General features: G+C 34.0%; 1 protein-coding gene across 1 annotated transcript in view; it reads right to left on the reverse strand.

Moving 5' to 3' along the window:
• Window positions 1-297: 297 nt before the first annotated feature.
• Window positions 298-23,682, reverse strand: part of LOC138321969 (uncharacterized) — a 28,255-nt gene continuing 4,870 nt past the window's right edge. The window contains exons 2-9 of the mRNA XM_069266023.1: window positions 15,491-15,599; window positions 14,567-14,692; window positions 5,587-5,694; window positions 5,068-5,182; window positions 1,852-1,999; window positions 1,620-1,754; window positions 1,209-1,430; window positions 298-490 (exon numbers count right to left, since the gene is read on the reverse strand). Of these exons, the coding sequence (XP_069122124.1) occupies window positions 306-490; window positions 1,209-1,430; window positions 1,620-1,754; window positions 1,852-1,999; window positions 5,068-5,182; window positions 5,587-5,694; window positions 14,567-14,692; window positions 15,491-15,599 (1,148 nt within the window). The 3' untranslated portion in view covers window positions 298-305. The remainder of the gene's footprint in view (window positions 491-1,208; window positions 1,431-1,619; window positions 1,755-1,851; window positions 2,000-5,067; window positions 5,183-5,586; window positions 5,695-14,566; window positions 14,693-15,490; window positions 15,600-23,682) is intronic.

A 23,682-nucleotide genomic window follows, 5' to 3' on the forward strand; every position in this document is an offset into this window, starting at 1 on the left:
AAAATGGCAAAAAAATACATATTTACATATTTGGCATTTCTTGTGAACGTGGAAAAAAATTGCAAATTCCGTAGAAAATACTTGTGTGATTTTCCGCGGCTGTTTCAAGAGATAATCTAATGCTACGTTTCAAATTTCGCCAGTGAAATTATGAAGTAATAGCAAAGAACAAATTGACGTAAAGGCTTTGTTACACTGCATCTAATTAAATTGTATAAAAACCAATTTAAGGAGAAATATTTCAAACATACATGAAGAAAGTAGTTAACTACAAACCTGCAATTTCAAGAAAAACTGAATAAAAATTAAATCATGATAATAGCTTGAAAGTTTGTCAAAATGTATGAAATATAAACAGGTAGTAAAAATATAATATTTGATCCATTCTCTGTAGATGAGTTTAAGAGAGAGATTAATACCAGCATCATATGTGACATCTTTTTGAGGGCCAGGTCTGTCCGTGTGACGCCACTTCTGGGCTCGAGGTCATCTGGGAAAAACGTACAGAAAAATACTTTAAGATATTTATAACTAAACTAAGTGGTTTATCCATTCAACAAAGAGTGTAATAAAGAGTTTGAAATATCATAGGTAAGCACTTTTAGGTATTTTTTTTATGTTTTATATAGCAATAAATACACATTAACAAAACAAGATCTGAAGCATAAGAAGGCATTTAATGATGTGTTATTTGCATGCTACAACAAAATTAAAGAAAAGCGAATTTAACTCAAGAATTTATCAAATGGCAGATATCAAAATAAATATTCAAAACGTATTCAGTAACCAGAATATAGAGGTATGGAATGCCCTCTCGGAGCATGTGTTCAACTCTGGAAAATTAACATTTTTAAACATAGACTAAATTACCACTGGAAAACAACGCCAGGAAATGTCTACTATCTACCTGTACTTGGACAACTACAAATAGTCTGGCGCCACACTACTCTAGCCCTTTTAAATATATTTACATATCAATATACGCTGTAGTCATCGGAAGTTCCAGTATTTTTTATTTGCTATAACGCTTTGTAATTTTTTAGCCATATATGTAAATATTACTGAAATCTAAACAAGTCAATAGGCTTTCTATTGATGTTGGACTGGTGAGATAGTGGTGATATCAATTTCAGAGCTGTCTCCCGTCCTATCGAGATGATAGCTGGTAACGGTTACTATCCAGCTGTATACATTGAATAATGTCTTACCTATGGCACTGACCAATCCTCGCTTTGTAGGATGTTTAGTGAATCCGAAAGAATTGTAGATGGCGTCGTTGTAAGGTATGACACCAACGCGCACGCGCTCTGGTCCTACATCAAACGATGACACGACATCTTTTACGAACGTGGTCAGAAACCGGAAGCCACAGGTGCCAATACTAGAGGAGGAATCTAAGACAAAAACCACTTCCGCTGTTGTACCGCCAGCTATAGGGAAAAAACCAAACAGTTTATGGTAGTGTATTAAAGTATTAGTTATGTTATTGGGTTGAAAATTAATGTCACAGATAAATAATAGCAGTGTAAAACGCAATGGGGGTCTTGGTGAGTTTAACAACATCAAAAACTTTTTTTTTTCAACCGAATTATTCTTGTAATGCTTATTCCTGGACTTACCTCTGAACACACTATCGAATGATTTGGACAACTCATTGCTTGTCGGTGAAAGCTTGCACGTGTTAAAGAATGTCACCAAGTCCTGTTTCATAAGTTTCGATCCATAAGCTGTCTCGTCAAATGCTCGCTCATATTCTGTGTAAATACAATTATTTATACTAATACTATCAATTAAAAAATAACTTACAATATTATTCAAAAAGGGAAAAAGTATTGAAACATGAAAGCTTACTGAATTTCTGATCCATGAACTCCTCGATTTCGGCCAGGTCTATTCCACATTGTGCCGTGGGTTCCTCGTATCTAGCCTGTATACGGACGACCAGATCCTTGTAGTCTGAGACAAATTTCTGCCACGGTGTGCCGTGCTCCAACACCGCCTATTAAACACAATGCCCATCAAACATAAGTAAACCATGTATTTCATTTCTGTATTTTTATCTTACATATGTACTTCGCTGATGCGTGTCTGCTTTGGTAGGGCTACGACACTGATATACCTCGCATCCTCGATATTCTAGGGCTTACTTTATATTACTGTCCTAGTGTCCTCATATCAACCCTTGAACTATGTCATAGAAAAACTGACGGAAACAGAAAACATAGGTTAGTTGAATAAAATTGGCCAATCACAGGCCTGCAGAGACTTCTTTTGAAGGTTTTGAACACAGCGACGCCAAACTTCAAAGCCACACAGTCAACCACAATGTAGGCTACCGTGACGTCATTTTATCTGACGTCACACACAGAGCATGTTATGAGATCTAGATTTCTCCCATACTTCACAGGGATATCCCGTGGTTACTAGGGAAAAGATTAATAGAATCTTACATGGGTCTGTGGCGTGGACAAGGATATCTCAACCCGAGTGAAAGACTTTGGCTGGTCAACCCGAGGCTTGCCGAGAAAGATATCTTTTCTCTAGCAACCACTGGATATCCCTGTGAAGTATGGGAGAAATCTCTATTTCTCTAGCAACCACTGGATATCCCTGTGAAGTATGGGAGAAATCTCTATCTTACGCAGGGGGGGGGGGGGGGGGTGTAAGACAGCTCACACGCGCTAGACAATAACGTGACGTCATCAATACATGCGGCGTAACTGCGGCGCGCATTGTAGGTGACGTCATCAATTTTGATGCATAACGACGTTCCTGTGATAATGGCGCGATGAAAAACCTGGAAACCAAGTGGAATTTCATCATTTCTTCTACTAAGTATGGGAGAACAAGAATCAAACATGGGTGTATGAAGTAGACAGGGATAACTCAACCCCCGTGAAAAATTTTGGCCGTCGACCATCGGCAAGCCTCGGGTTGACCGGCCAAAATCTTTCACTCGGGTTTAGATATCCCTGTCCACTTCACAGACCCATGTAAGATTTTATTAATCCCTAGGGTGGATGTAACGACAGTGATAGCAACTCTGTGAGTATCGAACACGGTACATATCAATCTTCAGATTTTAGAATTATTTTCTCGTTAACATTTCACATGGGCCTTTCATAGTATTTAACTGAACACGAAGCTCAAATAACCAAAAAACACGAACCAATTGTCAAGAAATAGTATGCGTCCACTGTTAGAATTATATGTGTTTGCTGTCCCATTGCATGATTGTATAATGCGACTAAATTTGGGAAATTATATTTTCCGTTCTTCCTAACTGACTTTCCCCTTCCTAATGTCTCCCTTTACACTACCTCACTACTGCTGATCGCCTGCGAGAAAGGCTGTTGTCCTAAGACCGGTACTGGCTGGCGACATATTATCGTGAAAAAATGCCGATTTTTCTCTATTTTTTTCTAAACGTTGTATTTAAATTTAGATTTTTAGAGTTGTAAGTAATCTTTAGTTCACAACACTTCAAATGAATAAGCTTTAACTGAATTTATATAATATTTTACAATAAACACAGCCCTTTGGAAAAAGTCGGTCAAATAGGTTTTCGTGTCATTTTACTGAACATATTATCGTGATTTTTTTCAAAAAAATATTAAAAATAGTTACGTGTGATGGAATAAATTAAATTTAGTATCAACATAAAGATAAACATTTGAACTATTTTTTAAAAAATAATTGATGTAAAAACTGTGTTGCAAAAGAGAGGAATCGTGTATTGTTTATGACATGTCCAATCGTTAGATTACGCTGACACGGGAAATGAAGAGGTCGCCATTTACCGATCTATTTCTGGTAAAATGACAAAAATTTCTCTCATGTTTGTATAGATTATTAGCATTCTGAATAAATTTTAAAGATATTTGAATGATTTCTGGTGGTGATTAATTCTGTAAACAATAAAATAACAAATAAAATCGGCATTGTTTACTACCTTGTATTTTGTCGTCTGGTCAAAAGCGCTTGAGTGACCCCGATCAGCGTTCTTTTCTAAAATTGAATTACCTCCCTTACACCTTTCGTTTTTTGAACGCTGTTGTCCATCATCAGAGGAAGCAGACGATATATAAATCGGAACTATTATCTAAGAATAAAGCCGATATCATGCACCCCCCTGACTAATGTTGTACTTGTGAGGTAAGATTTACTGAAATTTGGTATTTTATGTTAAAAATTAAATTTTCTTCTAAATTTGAAAAATATTGTTGGTAATTTTGGTAAGTGTCATCTTTCTAAACACAAAATCGTTTAAAAATCGCATTCGGTATGCCACGTCAATCAAAATCACGATAATATGTTCTTCACGATAATATGTCGCCAGCCAGTACACACTATAGGCTGGATAACTAGCCATTTCTGCTCCTGCTTAGCGCTCAGAATAAACGATGCAGAACGATTGATTTTCCGTTTTCAATATAATGTGATCGGGTGGAAAGTTGAGTTTGGTGGCATGCTTAAGTGAGATAGCATTATAAAAAATGCACAAAAAGACACAACACGAATATACCACAGTCTACCTAAACATAAAGACATATAGGCCTACATACGCAACTCACCGCTCACAGGAAGGCTGTCCTGAAAGTATTTTAATAGCGGTGCGGGCGTAATACTGGGACGACCAATACAAAGATACATGGGCGGAAATAACGGGACTGAAAACCTGTAATAGCGGGGTGGTTTAATTCTGATGAGGAAAAACGGTATAAAGCTAGTATATTAAATAATCCGAAATAAAAGGCCAACATAAATTCAAAGTAAAATAAAAATCATTTCTATGGAATATATATTCAGCCACTATAGGGCCTTCTTCAGTCCGACTTAAACCAGTCCGGTTTAATTCTGAGGTGGTCGTAAGGTGAGATTTCACTGTATGTCGTTAAGCCCTGCAAACCAAACTAGATCAATGATCCGTTATCTAGATGTCACATACGTTTTAATAAGACTGTTAATATATGGGGATTGAAGCATCTATCAGATAAGAGTCTGATTGACTGAAATAGAGATAAAATCTTTCTGTAAGACTAAACCAGAAACTTGTATTGTTGCAACCTTTCTCTTGAGTTTGTCCAACTTGTTCCTGACGTGCCACCCGCGGAAGATTTTCTGTATAAGTAGACATGCGTCTCGCCTCCGCTGTTTTTCCAAGCGGTAAGAATGGTAGTGACTGAAAACGAAACATCCATTTTATTTTAGGGGGTAATTTGATATGCACATATTTATATACATAAAACACGTGGTAATGTAGTTTAAAAATTAACATAAGAGTACATGTATTTCATCAAGGGGGATGTCGATAACTGTGTGACTGTAGTCGACAGAAAAAACCGTAAATGTACGGAAAGTGATAACTGCTCGGCATTTGATTAAATAGTCTTTAACTTCTATAAAGTCGCCTTTTGAAGTCTTAAAGATATGTGTGAAACTATATTTTACAGCAACTAATAACATAACAATACATTCCAAAACTGGTAATCCAAATGCCAACCGGAACTCACTGAAGCATTGTAGGTAATTACGTATATTTTGTTAAAACGACAAATCAAAGACATAGAAGCAAGCAATACTTACGCAAAAAGGTCGGCGTGTGGTTTGTCGCCATTTCGGTCACGTCTCGATGTTGTTTGGTAGTTTTTGTAGGTCTTGGTTGTTGTTCGATCTGTATCTGATCGCCAGGACCTTTAATACAACGTCGACATGTGAGTAATCAAAATGATCAGAAAGGAGGGGAAGGTGTTTTCAATGTCGTATATCAATAGAAATTCAGGTAAAAACTAATATTATGTATTCTGATGAATTCATTATAAGTCTTCTTTGCGGAAAAACATTGACAAATATAAGTTATATGATATAATAGCGAAGGATTATATCAAACATATGTCATTTTTGTGGAGAACTGGTTATTTACAGAGACTAAATACACATACCCAAATCTCCTAACTGCTCGAACATAACAGCAATGCAACAAGCCGAACAACAGTGAAATAATGACCTATTTTAAATGGAGGGCTGAAGTTGGTTGCGAGTTCCTAGTTCCTAGTTCCGTTTAATAAACGGAACTAGGAACCAGACCCGAGTTCCGTTTAACTTAAACGGAACTAGGAACCAGACCCGAGTTCAGTTTAACTTAAACGGAACTAGGAACCAGTCCCGAGTTCCGTTTAAGCTTATACGGAACTAGGAACCAGACCCGAGTTCCGTTTAACAAACATACTGGCCAACGAGCGGAGTTCCGTTTATTAGGATTCCTATCTCTAACTGCATGTTCAATTACATATCATATACGGGAATCGAACTTAAAGCTTACATTCATAATACAGAACAGAATTAATATCTATAACACAGATTTCCTTAAACGGATCTGATACCTAGACCTCAGTTCCGTTTAACTTAAACGGAACTAGGAACCAGACCCGAGTTCCGTTTAAGCTTATACGGAACTGAGGTCTAGGTATCAGATCCGTTTAAGGAAATCTGTGTTACAGAGATTAATTATGTGTTGTATCGTTGCTGAAAGCTCAGAGTTGGATTCCTATATATCATATGTAATTGAACATGCAATTAGAGGTAGAAATCCTAATAAACGGAACTCGGCTCGTTGACCAGTATTTTTGTTAAACGGAACTCGGGTCTGGTTCCTAGTTCCGTTTAAGTTAAACGGAACTCGGGTCTGGTTCCTAGTTCCGTTTAAGTTAAACGGAACTGAGGTCTAGGTATCAGATCCGTTTAAGAAAATCTGTGTTATAGAGATAAATTATATAAGTTGTATCGTTCCTGAAGCTCAGAGCCAGATTCCTTTATAACATATGTAATTAAATATCTTATAAGAGATAGGAATCCTAATAAACGGAAGTCTGCTCGTTGGCCAGTATGTTTGTTAAACGGAACTCGGGTCTGGTTCCTAGTTCCGTATAAGCTTAAACGGAACTCGGGTCTGGTTCCTAGTTCCGTTTAAGTTAAACGGAACTCGGGTCTGGTTCCTAGTTCCGTTTAAGTTAAACGGAACTCGGGTCTGGTTCCTAGTTCCGTTTAAGTTAAACGGAACTCGGGTCTGGTTCCTAGTTCCGTTTATTAAACGGAACTAGGAACTCGCAACCAACTTCAGCCCTCCATTTTAAATGTCTCTATAACAATGTAACCGTCCTTAGGCGCCCAATCACCATATACATAAGGGATGTATGTGTAATCTACAGAATAACAATAAGCGCTTTCTTATTTTAGCGCGACGATGCTTGCATACCGATATAATGTGCACGTATACTTTATACGTATATTTTTTATTCTGTATATATATAATGTGTATAGACTTCCATTGAAGTCTTTTACTTGATTTGTTGTAACGGTAGTTTGTATATTTTCTCATTATAATTCCCACTTAAACTGTTTTTGAAATTCCATTTCCAATTTTATTTTGTAGACGGGATCTGCCTCAGGTTTACTCGTTATTGTTTTTGGGTTTTACCTTTTGTATCTTATCGGTTTGTTTTTCCCTACAATGTTAAGATTGGCGTCTATATTAGGGTAAACAAAATCTATCGTCCCGGCATCAATTCCTTTTAGAACATTCAACCATCGTATCGAAAATGCGAACTTAAACTTGTCTAGTTCCGAGATACAGTTTCTTTTGTCACATGTTATGGATTTCGTTATCTCATTTAAAGTTATTTCTGTGTTCATCCCATAAACCTGTTACTGTTAAAATATTGTAAAAAATATTGTAAAATACTGCTTTTTGGAAAAAAAAGAAGAAATATGACTGTTTTATTGGAAAATTATTTCCGAAAATTGGCTGTTCTAGTATTTTGTTTTTGTTGAGAGTAAACTGGCCAGTGGTTATTTTGGAAATTTGCCCATGCGATTCAATAAGATTTCTGTAGAAAAGTGGAATTTTTGATATGGCATTAGGCCGTATGTCTGATAATTGCATAGAAAATAGTTTACTCTAAAATTTGCATCCATATTTTTAACCAGTATTTACCTATTGCATTCCATGTGTCAATATCACTTTGCGTGATTTTATACAATGTTTTTAATTGCCTAGTGAAAATGAGGTCTCTAATATTAACAATTTCCATTTCGCCATCTTCGAAGTTTTAGATGACATAGTTCGTGTTGACTAAATCTTTAAATTCCATGTCATACAAATTCCCTTATTAATGAGCCGATTTCTTTAGTATAACGTTCTGAGATACCACGTGCTTCGATTCCATAACGTATAGATGATATTACCAAAAACTTTATTACCAAACTCTTACCATATAGTGTTCAATTTCTATTTTTCCAAACCTGCAAGCATGACTTTATTTTTTTCTTTCATTTTTTCTTTTTGATACAAATAAAATATGTTTAATTAATTTGAATATATCAAAAATATTGAATATTTCTACAATTGAATGGTCGTCCCTAACGATCAATTGTGTATCGTCTGCAAATATTTTTATAGTAGTTTCTTTTTTATTCAGAAGATTTATAACTTTAATATTTTCGTTTCGTCTTATAGGATGTATAAGATTGGAGCGATTGGACAACCTTGCCTTGCTGATCTCGATATCGGGAAATATTTGCTTACAAACCCATTCGATTTAATGCGTCTCTTTTAACATTGATTAAAATCTTACTTAAAAACTTTAAATCCTTTAAAACTATATCAGAGATTGTTCATATGAAAATAGTTAGAGAGTTAACCATGGGAAGTCAATTACTTGGGAATAAGTAATTAATAAGCGAACACACAGTTTTGCATGAGACCATATACAATGCACTCTACACAGGTAAGAGCGAAGCGGGTACACGTGCACGATTAAGAGGCAACTGAGGGGTATCTCCCACTTTTTATAATAACATATAGGGGCATTTATGTTGTGACAGCAGTTTTGGCTGTATGTTTTGATTTTAATTAATTATCTCTTATTTATGTTTAAGTTAGTGCTTTAAGTTTCATATGTTGTAAATACATGTTTTGATTTAAATCAATTATCTCTCATTAGTGTTTAAGTGCCGTGATTTAAGTATCATATGTTACATGTAATCATATAAATGTTTTAATTTTGATTAATCATCTCTTATCAATTATCTCTAATTAATTTTTAGTTTTTATCAATGTTTCATTACATTAAACAGTTTAATATAGTGTGATAAAATATGAATACATTTGAAATGGGAATAAAATGCAGAATGGATATATTAACAGTTAAATAGAAATGTCGAAACTGTACATATTTGAACAAAATTAAGTTAAGATAAATAAGATTATCGATGTTTAGTTTGTAGATCATTCATAAAAACATACTGGGACTTTAACCAATGACCAATTCTACTCTATCAAATTCATTAGTAAGATTGATCTAAAAAAATATCGCTCCTCCTGAATCTACTCTATCAAATTCATTAGTAAGATTGATCTAAAAAAATATCGCTCCTCCTGAATAAATCCGTATATTAAAAAAAACGTCTTGGATACGTCTATCTGAAATATTTCGACCAGAAACGAAACCTTTAATACATGTTAGTAGAACCGCGTAAGTCCTGATCGAGAAATTGATTTAAAAAAAATATCTTAGGCATAAAAACGCCAATTTCAGACGCCGTAAAATCAGTTGGTTGACATATTCTCTATGTAGCATTACATGTAATGTACTTTCAATCGACGAGTTAAAAAGGATAGAATATCAAAACTAATATAAATTAGATAATATATCTAGTTGAATGCAATCATGCTGCTCATACATATTAGCGAGTGATGATAAATGAGAATGATCGGGTATACAACTAAATCATGAATGACTAGCTGTCAGTGTGTGTGTAGTAAACAGCGATTAACGAGGAGCACAAGAGCGTGAAGATCAGGAAGGGATGACTGGTGATGACAGCAAGCATTATCGATTTTTCAACGATTTTCAACGATTTTATTTTACACCCAGACACATTATAATGTGTAACATGAGGGATAAAACAAATATACAAGTGTTTAAGCATGACAGGATGGACAAGTATATTTACATAACATTAAGACATTATTATATAGCAATTACTCTCAACATTTTTACATTTCACATGTACGAAACACAAAGTATAAATATTTCATTCATGGTGCAATAAGAAAAAAAAAACCTAAATCATAAATGTAGAATATTTTGATTTCATAGTAGCATCATTATTACGATAATAGTAGAGGATTAAGTTTTTTAAGAAAAAGGGAGAGTCCATTTAGGACACTCTTATTACAAACAGATATTAAACCTTTCATCTTATTATCATTTGGGTTAATTCGGAAGTAGTTTGGAATATACTTTCTTTGCAAATTTTGGACAATCGCATTATTACAAACAAACAAATAATGAAACTCATTTCCAAAATGTTCCAAGCACATATTACAAAGTCTACTTTAAGTTACAGGTACGCATTTTGGTTATTTGCAATCTGTTATTTTCGGACAATATTGTCAAATACTTCTCAAATTTAAATTCAGTTTTAAAAATTAAATAGAATTGTCCTCTCGATGAGTTGTGGACATCAGAAAAACTGGTCTTGGAGCCTTTGTTTTAAATAGTGTTTGAAAAACATCTTAGGCATGATAATTTTATTATCAAATATATATGAAAAACCAGTTTCATCAAATATACTCTTAATTTTGTTAATCCACTTGAAGGAATGAGTTCCATTTTCTCGTAGACAAAGAGCTTACTTCATTAAAATACTACTTAATTTTTCATCATTACTTAAAAATTTATTCCAAAAACGAGCCATTCGAAGTTTGATATTTAATTCCAATGGAAACCGACCAAGTTCTCCATATACCATGAAATTAGGAGTGCTAGATCTCACTCTCAATATCCTTTTACAAAATTTCAAATGCACTTGTTCTAGTTTCTTTAAGTTCTCAAACCCCCAGACTTCCGAGCCGTACAGGAGAATTGGCTCAACTACCGAATCAAAAATCTTTATCTGTGTATCTATATACGTGACAATCTATGTGGTGAGTCCATTTACAATCGTCAGAAAGTAAAACTCCTAAATGTCTATGTGTGCTAGCTGTATGAACAGTGTTATTGTCAAAGTATATATCGGGATGAATGACGTTTCGTTTCCTTCAGTTTTAGTGGGGTTAAACTTTATGTCCCATTTCAGAGCCCAGGTACTTATATTCGAAAGATTTTGTGAAAGCGTATGGGCAGCATAGATTTGGTTATTTTCAATAACTTCACTAATCGAAAAGTTCGCTGATGTTTATTCGCGCATATCAATGAAAACGTGAATATAGTGAAAAATCTAAAATTTAGTCAGGAAACAAAAATTAAAGGAAACAACAAAAATGTAAGGAAACAACAAACACGTGTTCATCTGAAACATGATACGCAATACAGTGATCCAAATCTGTCTTACTGTGGGGATGTTGAATACTTACATGGTTTGTTAACCGGGATCTATCGCTCTAGACCATGACACATTACTTATGTTGAAACATAACAAAACGAAGACAACACTCACACCAGTTCTGTAACATTAGATACTTACAGGGACCCTTTTGCGTTTGTTAATGATCTGTGACGAATGTAGAATGTGATAAGTGACACCGAGTATATGTAAATTATATATATATATAAATTATATCCAAGAAAAAAATAACAATAACGACTGACTGATATATATCGGAATCATAGACGAAAAAGAGATCCTAGAGGGATCTTGGCGCCCATCAAAGAATGATCTACGTCTGACAATGGAAATAGGGATCTTTTCTCTATTTTCAAACTTTTACTACATATTACTACATATTAAATTTGAGAAAGATCCTTTCAGTACTTTCTGAGATATATAACAAACTTTAACTTTCAAAATTCAAGATGGCTGCCTGGCGGCCATCTTGTTGACTTATCGGTCCCAAAATGCAATAATCACAACTAGGGTCCTAGGGGAACCTCCATGTGAAATTTGAGAGAGATCCCTTCAGTACTTTATGAAAAATAGCGGTAACAAACTTTAACTATCAAAATCTAAGATGGCTGCCTGGCGGCCATTTTGCAGACTGATCGGTCCCAAAATGCAATATGCACAACTAGGGTCCTAGGGGAACCTACATTTAAATTTGAGAGAGATCCCTTAAATGCTTCCTGAGAAATAGCGGTAACAAACTTGCTGACTGATCGGTCCCAAAATGCAATATGCACAACTAGGGACCCAGCGGAACCTACATATGAAATATGAGAGATCCCTTCAGTACTTTCTGAGAAATAGCGTTAACAAACTTTAACTATGAAAATCTAAGATGGCTGCCTGGCGGCCATCTTGCTGACTGATCGGTCCCAAAATGGAAACAAATTGGGAACCTATATATGAAATTTGAAACAGAATCCCTTCAGTGCTTTCTGAAAATATCAGTAACAAGAAAAAGAAGAAGACAGTATACCAGGAGAGAAAACTGCTGATGTTGAAAGAAAGCCAGTATACCAGGAGAGAAAACTGCTGATGTTGAAAGAAAGCAAGTATACCAGGAGAGAAAACTACTGATGGTAAAAGAAGGCCAGTATACCAGGAGAGAAAACTGCTGATGTTGAAAGAAAGCCAGTATACCAGGAGAGAAAACTGCTGATGTTGAAAGAAAGCCAGTATACCAGGAGAGAAAACTGCTGATGTTGAAAGAAAGCCAGTATACCTGGAGAGAAAACTGCTGATGTTGAAAGAAAGCCAGTATACCAGGAGAGAAAACTGCTGATGTTGAAACAAAGCCAGTATACCTGGAGAGAAAACTGGAGTTAAAAGCAGCTGGAGAGAAAACTGTGATGTTGAAACAAAGCCAGTATACCAGGAGAGAAAACTGCTGATGTTGAAAGAAAGCCAGTATACTAGGAGAGAAAACTGCTGATGTTGAAAGAAAGCCAGTATACCTGGAGAGAAAACTGCTGATGTTGAAAGAAAGCCAGTATACCAGGAGAGAAAACTGCTGATGTTGAAAGAAAGCCAGTATACATGGAGAGAAAACTGCTGATGTTGAAAGAAAGCCAGTATACTAGGAGAGAAAACTGCTGATGTTGAAAGAAAGCCAGTATACTAGGAGAGAAAACTGCTGATGTTGAAAGAAAGCCAGTATACCAGGAGAGAAAACTGCTGATGTTGAAAGAAAGCCAGTATACCAGGAGAGAAAACTGCTGATGTTGAAAGAAAGCCAGTATACCTGGAGAGAAAACTGCTGATGTTAAAAGAAAGCCAGTATACCAGGAGAGTAAACTGCTGATGTTGAAAGAAAGCCAGTATACCAGGAGAGAAAACTGCTGATGTTGAAAGAAAGCCAGTATACCAGGAGAGAAAACTGCTGATGTTGAAAGAAAGCCAGTATACCTGGAGAGAAAACTGCTGATGTTAAAAGAAAGCCAGTATACCTGAAGAGAAAACTGCTGATGTTAAAAGAAAGCCAGTATACCAGGAGAGTAAACGGCTGATGTTGAAAGAAAGCCAGAGTACCAGGAGAGAAAACTGCTGATGTTGACAAAAAGCTAATATACCATGAGAGAAAACTGCTGATGTTGAAACAAAGCTAGTATACCAGGAGAGAAAACTGCTGATGTTGAAAGAAAGCCAGAGTACCAGAAGAGAAAACTGCTGATGTTGAAACAAAGCTAATATACCGTGAGAGAAAACTGCTGATGTTGAAAGGAAGCTAGTATATCAGGAGAGAAAACTGCTGATGTTGAAAGAAAGCCAGAGTACCAGGAGAGAAAACTGCTGATGTTGAAAGAAAGCCAGAGTACCAGGAGAGAAAACTGCTGATGTTAAAAGAAAGCCAAATTACAAGGAGAGAATACTGGTGATGTTGAAAGAAAGGTAGTATACCAGGAGAAAAAACTACTGATGTTGAAATAAAGACCAATTTTCGCAATGGAATTCGGAAACTGAAAACTTATGTAGGAGACGAATTTCATTATTTATTAAATGTGTAGATGTAAGAATGCTTGAAATGAAAGAGAAGTACGCGCTATTGTATTATCGTGGAAATCCATCCATAGACAGAATGACAAGTTTGATGTCAGATTGTCATATGGCATCACTAATTGAATAATGTATAATTTTGCGTTTACATAAGAAAATGTTACAATTGCATGCATCTTTTCTTTATTTTTTTACGTTTTCACTGGAGCCCCACTATGTGGACATTATATATATCATTGTAACCATATCAAACTCAGTTTGTGCTGTTCAGTGCTTGAACTACATGTACCATCCGCTTGTTTTGACGTCATTATCACTGTTACGTCAAAATGCCAATTATCATGGAAGTTGTCTATTGAAATCGCTGGTCCGTCTTTGGTGATAATTATTCAGATCAGTTGCAAAATCTCTCAAGAGTTTACAACGAAATTGCCATAAAATGCGCGCTTCATTAAATTCGCTGTTATCCTCTTAGCAATAATCCTGCCATATGTGTCAACTGAATGCAGTTTATTGATTGAATGTGATACATTTTCATGTATGTGAGGAAACCAAATAAACTTTTGAAACTGTTGAAACATTTTGCACAGGTATGAGCTTTGTAATATAAATAATCGGGTATACTTACTTTGGTTCGTGCTGAGACGGTGTTGGTGCTGATGATGTCATCTTGTTGTACAGCCAAATGTTAAAGTCATCTTCCCATAGCCAGGTTCCCAGAGGCGGCGTACGTACTCTGCGTTTGTGTTTACTTCTGTAAGTAGCCATTGATCATTCAGTCAGTGGTTAGGTGACGTGTCCTGTATACTAATTATATAAGTATCCTATACTTATTCTACATTGCGTTGGTAACCAGTCTAGTCCAGGTGAAAGATAGATCGAGGATGATAGGCCTTAGAAGGTCAATTGACACAGAGACATTTTAATATTTAATAAAACCTATTATTGTCACCATGGGTGATGAGACTACTATGAATTTACATGAGAGCGATTGATGGAGACAATGTTAATAATTCATTTCACCTATGTAACCGTCACAATGAAACATTACTCTTATTAGATTCACTGTTGGAGTAATATTGTATTAATGAATATTGCTATATATGTTTTCTACATTGTATAAACAATGTTTATTTCCCCTGTCTCGATTCATGTCCAGCTATTCCTCCTACTACCCAGTTTTCTCTATGCCCAGGGGAAATAAAATAAACCAAAATTTACTAGAGGCTGAATACACTTGTATTTAAAGTACATTGAAGTTAAAAACTTTTAAATTAAATTTTAAATCAAAAAGAATTTTCTCATGATCATTTCAACTATTCACCCGCGGGGACACATTTCAAACTTAGTAATGCTACATAAAACATTAATTATAAATTTTCAAAGATAATTGAATATGATAAGGAATTTATTGAAATGTGAACCCATGCCAATAGTACTCTGTGTATATCCCGATGTGGTATAAACCTCGGTAGATTTGAATTAATTCTTTACTATGATATTGTAACATGGGGACATTTTACTATGGTATTGTAGAAATGGTATATCTCACCTCAATTCGTAAACATTGCCATATTTGGAGTTAGTGACAAATTTACGGCTCTTCCTTTTAAGGTCCTCCTTATCTACCCCCTCCGGTAGATAAGCGTCATAGAAAAACTCTGCAACGTGAAATAAAATAATAATATCGATAAAACACTCTTCTTTAATCTGTCTTACTTAAGCCCACTAATGAAAAGGCGTCATTATATGTTTTCAAAGCATATGATGTGCATAAATGGATTTTGAAATGATTGTCTACACCATCTGAAAATAATTCCTGACTGCCAATTACAGCTAGAGCTGTAAGTCAATGTGTAACCACAGGTGTTCGTTTCTAAAATAAGTATAAGTATAATACTGGGTCAAGGTCTATAACTCGGCCGGCCATATAACACTACCCAATTTCAGAAAAAAAGTATGATTATTAACCAACCGTATAGGATATGACAATAGGATTACTCTTAATCGACAGCCAGATAATTTATCTTTAATTTGGTATATGATACAATGTCACTAGGTATCCAGAAACATCGGAAAACAGCCAGATTTCAACTGGTCGGACACTGTGGTGTCCTCCGATTAACACGCCAGGGCTCTAATGGGTAGCTCAAAAACCACTGCAGTATTATACTTATACTTATATTAGAAACGAACACCTGTGGTGTAACTAATACCCCCTTACCCATTGTTTTAGACCACAGCAAACAAATGTTGCCCCTTTTTGTTTCTATGGTAACCGTTTTTGATGTATATGATGTAGACAACTTGTTACATCAATTGACCAAGTAATAACAAAGTTGATAAGAAATCTAATAAATTATTGGTCATCTTAAAATTTTATAGTTATCTGATTACCGAGGCAACCACATCATAAGTAAAAACCATCACATCTGCATGAACATGTGAAGTTTCTTTAAAAAAATCCCAGTAGTTTAGAAGGAGTTATTCGGACACATTTTCCACAAAAACCTGGTTGCCATGGTAATGTGATGTTGACAGGGTGTAATGCGTGACGTTCCATAAACAACATTGGGATAACTATTGTCGTCATTAATAAATCATCTGAATCAATATACCAATTCTAAAATGTAGATTTTAAAATTCCTTAGGGAGCCATGGAAACTTGCTTATAATAAGGCCTGGACAGGTAAAATGAACATGTACGGTTTTTTTTTTTAACACTATGCTGCTGTATTATCGATTTTTACCTGGTAATCAGAAGCGGTTTCTTTTTAATTCCCGACTATACATATGTACATACATATATTTGTAGGTCATATTCAAGAATGTACTTTAGCAACATGAATAACTTGCAACAATCTATATTTTTTAAGGTTCCTTGATGATTGTTTTATCATATGGCCACCAGACAAGGATATAGATATTTTATTTCGTATGTTGAATGATCTCCATCCATCAATTTGTTATACAATGGAGTGTAGTGAAATTTCTATGCCATTTTTGGATGTTTTAGCTCAAACAAATGAAGCTGGTATAATTACTACGGATTTATATTGTAAAGCAACAGATGCACACAATTACCTGAATTTATTCTAATCACAGTAAACATACTAAAGTGAATATTCTTTTTAATCTCGCCTCAAGGATTATTACAATTGTTAGTGAGAAGAAAATACAAGATATTAGACTTGGTCAGTTACAACAATATCTTAAGGCTCAATGTTATCCTGTTGAGGTAATAGAGCATGGTATTAGAAAGGCAATTGAAAAGGGACCTTTTACATCCCGTATACATGAACATAAAGTTAATACGGCTTTGATTCCTTTTGTTTCTACTTTCAACCCAAGAAATTTCAATATTTTTCCTGTGATTAAAAATAAATGTAATGAGTTAATGCAAAGTAGTGATCGTATGAGAAAGATTTTTGAAAACCATACAATTTTGCAAAGTAGAAGACAACCTAAAAATTTAAAACAAATGTTAACAAGTTCCAAGTTCAATAACTCTATTGCTGACCCCGTGGTGTCGAAATGTAAGACACCTAGATGCGGTACATGTCCAATTATTATTGAATGTAGTACATATGTGTTTAAAAATGGCTTGCATTTTACTGTAAAAGCAAACATGAATTGCAAATCGAAGTGTGTGATATATGCTATAATTTGTTCTCGTTGTGGTGATTTTTACATCGGCCAAACTAGTAATGAACTTAGAACACGTATGACTGTTCATAGGCAACAAACAAGAACGGATTCTCTACGTAATTTGAATGTCAATAAGCATGTACATGGTTGTGCAGGTGATCAATTTAATGTTATACCTTTATATCAATTACATTCTTCAGACACTGTTTTGTTGGAAAACAAAGAGAATCAGCTTATAAAAATATTAAAACCAACTCTCAATAGGCCATAATAGAAAATGGCGCAACTTCATATTACTGTTATATAAACGTGTGTACCTTGTGACGTCACGGTATTTGTGACGACACGCTATTTAGGGATTGGATTTCGTTTTTATGTTAACCATGCTTGTATGGAGCAATTCCTCTAAGAATATATTCTATGGGGCGCGTTAGCGCTCCATATTGAATATATTCTTAGAGGAATTGCTCCATACAAGCATGGTTAACATAAAAACGAAATCCAATCCCTATATTTACACTCACACGACTTTTTATTTATATTTTATGCAATAAAATCGTCATTTGAAAGTGACGTAATTATTCAATAAAAGTCGGTCAAAAGTGGGAGGAGCTTACTCAATTGAACAGCGAATGATGACGCTTCACGTAAGGTAGAATTATTCATCCGCGACGACAAAAAAGTTCAATATTTTAGTGTAAAATAAACATGACAAACAAAGTAAATTTCAGAGATGGTTTTATTAATCAGATCAGAACTTTAAATATACATTCAATTTTGCTAAAAGTTAATATATAGCGTAATAACATAAAGAATTTGTACACGGCCACATGTGCGAACTCGGTGACCGTTATTGTGCAGCGAGACGAAGCTGACGCACGCTTACACACTTTAGTTTGCCGAAGTTGTTAAAACACCGATTTTCAAGTAGCTCAATGTGTTTGAGATGTCGTCTGACTTGACGATATTACATCCTTGGGAGCCATGTGATTATATTATCTACGCTTAGATCCATATCGCCATCGATAGATGAAACAAATTCACTTGTGTTCGATGGATACAATGTATTTGTGGTGACGCGGAACTGTCAAGTGGATTATTAGCGGTGCATGTTTTATAATACACATGATTAAATACTCAAAGAACAAAGACAAGAGGATATATTTATAACTGACCTCTATCAGAGGGTCTCACACCCGTCCAACCCAAAGGCTCGATCGTAGGACGAACATAGGCACAGAGGTAATGTTTACATTTGACACCCATCATTTTTAACAAAAATGAAAGCACGTCGCCCCGGTCGGGATATTTTTCCGTTTCTTTATACAATCGTTAATTTAAAAATTGTTTGAATCATATATAAATATAAAACATGTATATATTGTTTACATTTTTCCAAAATTCTATGAAAAACAACAATATACACGTAATGTTGCGTCAAAATGTAAACAAAGCCATGTGTTTCTTTTTTTTTAAAAAGTAGTCCTTTTACGTTGCACAGAACATTTCCTTACGCAAGTTCAAAGTTCAATGTTACCATGCAGTTATGGTAAACAAAATCGGCTAGTATTAGCGTATAGTGACCAAGCCTAGCAAGTGTAAATATATGTTCTTTGAAAAATAAACATATTCCTGAAGATCCATCATGAAATGGTGAATGTACAAGAGGAAAGTCGTTGACTTTTATTTTTTATATACAGCTAGTATATATATACAGTTAGTATATATATATATACAGTTAGTATATATATATATACAGCTAGTATATATATATAGAATTAATGGCGATCGACGTACAACCTCCCGTCGTGTCAAAGTGTAATCTATTTCATGTTCAAATTAGCGAAGTTGCATTTATCTTCCGTGCACTGAAACAACGCAATTCAATCGTTCAGCACGAATGAATACACATGTATAGTAAATAATGCGATATGTAGTATACAAATAAAACAAATTAAGTACCACTGAGTGATTATTTAACCTGTGCGTGGGTACACCATTTCAGTATGACGCTATTTACAGTTGGGAGCAAACTAAACTTGGTATCTAGTGCACTTTGTAGTGTACACGTAGTGAACAACGTAGTGCACTAGACTAAACATTGTAGTGCACTAGAGTGCACTACGATGTGAACTCCAGTTCACTACAGTGTTAACTCTAGTGCACTACAATGTTAACTCTAGTGCACTACAATGTTAACTCTAGTGCACTACGTAGTGCACTTCAGTTTTACAGTGCCTGTACGTGATACACACATGTTCCAGTATAACCTTACAAATACAAGTATATTCAAATTTGTGGTATAACTTATATTCATTTTGAAATAAATAGATGAATGAATTTTCCGGATACCATATGGATCCTTACTAACATTGAATTGCAATGTGGGGGATGAAAGTAATCCCAACAGTGTGCATGGACAATTAAAATTGTCAATTAAATAACTTGTATTTTTAGATACAGTGTTCATGAAGCTACATTTATTGTAGCTAGATTATAGGTTTTACCAAAAAAATTATGCAGTATATTATCTAAATATCTGATTTTACACGTTCATTCATGTAATCTCATTCTTTTCTTGGACTTGTATATATGATGGTCGTATGCATACCTGAGCCAGCACGTTAGTTAAATTTCAGGTAAAACAATTCATATCAAGAGGGCAGAATAAGTATCAGAGTGGCGAAATACACATATAATATAGCTAGGTAGGTTTGGGGTGGGGCTGGGGTATAAAGGAGCCCATGGGGTATTGTCTCGAAGCATGTTTGGAATGCACATATATACATGTACATGTCCATGTACACATGTAGTATAAATTTAACTATATAGTTCATAATTAATAAACCCCTCTCCATCTCCTCAAAAAATATAAATAAAATAAAAACAAGACACAAAACAATGTGAATACATTATCCTCATTTTGAGGGAAAAAAACAATATTATAACAATAATTCTCAATTGAAAGAATAGGCGTATTTTGATAAAAAGTAGCTTTAAGTTTATTATTATTATCATTATTATATGAAACAAAACTACATGGGGTCAAGTAGACAGTTAGACTTTACTAAACTAATCAGGTGCAGAGGCTGTCACAGCATGCTATATATCTATTGAATTGAATGCTATAATGGACTCCCTGGGGTTAAAGAAAATAGGTATACCTTACCTGTGACGCCTGACTGATCATCTCAGGTAAGGTGTCACCTCAGGTGATGGGATGGGGAAATAGGGAGAAAAGGGCCCTAGGCCTAGTGACCATAACGACAGACCTGTACGTGTGCCAAGAGTTTACATTTACAGTATACAAGTCATTTATGTATGCGGGTACAGTGTATACCTGTATCCCCATGTACAGTACATGTATATCAGTGTATGTGACAGACTTTTGTTCCAATTACACACCAATTAAATATGATAACAATTAAATAATTAATATGTACACGTATGTAGTTAGAAATCCTTGATATGTATATGATAAAAATATTGTATATTATGTGTATGTGTACAGACTAAAACACAACATGAATTATATGCGACACTCCTCATTATTTTAATGTACATGCCGGTCGATGATCATCACTTTTAGTTAATAATCTTTTAATAAATGTACACAACTTTTGCTGCTTAATTTTGATATAGATTTCATATGTTTATACATATATATACGGTATATAGAAATAAATCAAAATTTAATATATCAATCAAAATATATTTCAAATATTATGATGTAATATTACATGTGTAGAAATATATGTTTAAACAGAAATAAGAATTTGATTTAAATAATAAGACTCATCAACGTGGTCCGTTTATTATATGGAATGATTTCGCAAATTTGATTGACTGATCGTCCCAATCGCACAGATGTTAATAAACAACCATATAAATTTCTTGCTAGAATTAACAGAGTCAGAGACATATAGAATCTATATTTGTATGTCTCTGACAGAGTTATTTGGATACAAGGGTAGCTAATAATAAGAACTTTTTAATAAATTTCAACTTAATTTATATCAGTTATATTGTTGATTCTTGACAAAATACAAAGTTCTGTAACTTTTCAAAAATCAAAACTCATAGGGCGGCTGTATCTTCATTTGCCCACTTTTTATAATTTGATAATTAGCAGAATGTTGTGACAAGGATTATAGTCTATTTCAGAGAAGTTATCCCTGATTTACCTGTGTTTTACCTGTACTCATCCCATAAGGGTATCATTTATGTATAACATGTAATGTTTTAATACATTGATATTTACTCATATTTATATGTATACCTTTATATGTATGATATATAATGTATAGAGAAAAGTACAATATATTTTATGTAAACAAGTTTGAATTTGACTTTTTTTAGGATAAGTCTCTCATAACTCTTTTCAGAGTGTCTTTTTTAAAGATTTGTACCTTTCAATGTTTTAATATGATTATAAATCTTTTAAGATGAGACGTTAATAAATTATCTTATCTTATCTGACGGAAATAATATTACATGTAATAATCTTTTAATTTGTTACTCTTTTTGTGATGTCAGTTATGTTCTTGATTTTTTTTATATTAATAAAATATAATTAACACATCAAACGTAACATTTATATTTGGTCGTAACTTCAAAAACTTCAAAATTCATTCCTCTCTTTTTGACAAACATATACGTCGTGTATATATGTTCATAAAACTACATTGAAATACATGTACATGTACATATAAACACATATATGATAACTATAGTTGCTAGTTGTACATGTAGTTCAATCAAAACAGACTTTCTTGGATATAGAGCTACATGTATTGAGGTACATACATGTATAAACTCTAGTGGCATTTATAAGAAAATTCACATTCAACAAATTTATAAAAATAGTTTATGGTAATAATTATGTAATCATGCAGTTTATGTTTACGCCTCTTTTCATTAGAAATCACCTTTGTGACAATTCTACTGAAATATTTATACTGCAATATATCGTCAATTTTAGGAATGCCGTTGAGCCAATATACCGACAAAAATCTTACTTTTACGTTCATAATTTGACATGTTCGAACTATCTGAAATATAGTTTATTATCAAAAATCAGTGTTCGAACTATCACTAGCTAAACAATCATCCCAATAACATTCACATTCTCTCAAACAACTTGCAATCTGCAAAAATCTATATTCTGTAGAAATGCTTAGGTTTTAAAGTGTGATAAGAGGGATGCGCATTATACATGTATATACATGACAAAATTACTTGTCAAATCATACAAATTCAAATGCAAATGTAAGTTTTGCGGGTTACACTTTCGCTATTACAGTGTAACATTTAAAACAAAAGATATTTAAATGAATCCAAATATTGCATATTGAATAAAACGTATACGGTATTTAAAATATCTTTACTTTCTTGATGGCTAACATACAAATATATATACAGTATGTTTGATTTTTTTTGTCATTGAAGAAATGGAATTTCGGTACATCAGTACAGTTTGATATATATGGTATACAACTGTATATGGTATAATTAATTAGATACAAGTACAATATACGTTTGTTTTTACATGTACATACATGTTTATACTGTTACATGTATCATTTTATAGAGTTAAACAGTATCTTGTGATATATTCTCTATATCGATCTGTAGCTACATGATTTAAGTGCACATGCCAACATGTATATATATTACAAGCATTATTGTCTTGACAAAGTCTTTATAATAATAATAGTGGAATATGTGTATTACTAATAATAATAAAAATAAACATCACGTATTTGTTTTTAACTAATAATTGAAATTGCAACAGTTTGTAAAAAACCCACTTTTTCTGACACTTAATTCTCCTAAAACTTGGATGCAATTTTGTTCTTTAATTCACCATTTTAATGGTGAAATTTATAAAGATTTGTCTGTCAAAATGCACATAATTTTATTTAATACTGTTACTGTACTGTATACATACCTATTGCTATCTCTCTATTTCCCCACTTTTGACAAACTATAGGTAGCTCAGGTAAACGAAAACATGTAAGCACAGGTAAAAATTAATATGGAACTGACTATAATTGGTTTTCCATTGTTCTCTTATACCAACACTTTTCTTTGTTC

Source organism: Argopecten irradians, chromosome 4 (genome assembly GCF_041381155.1).
Source record: "Argopecten irradians isolate NY chromosome 4, Ai_NY, whole genome shotgun sequence".
NCBI classification, from domain to species: Eukaryota; Metazoa; Mollusca; class Bivalvia; order Pectinida; family Pectinidae; genus Argopecten; species Argopecten irradians.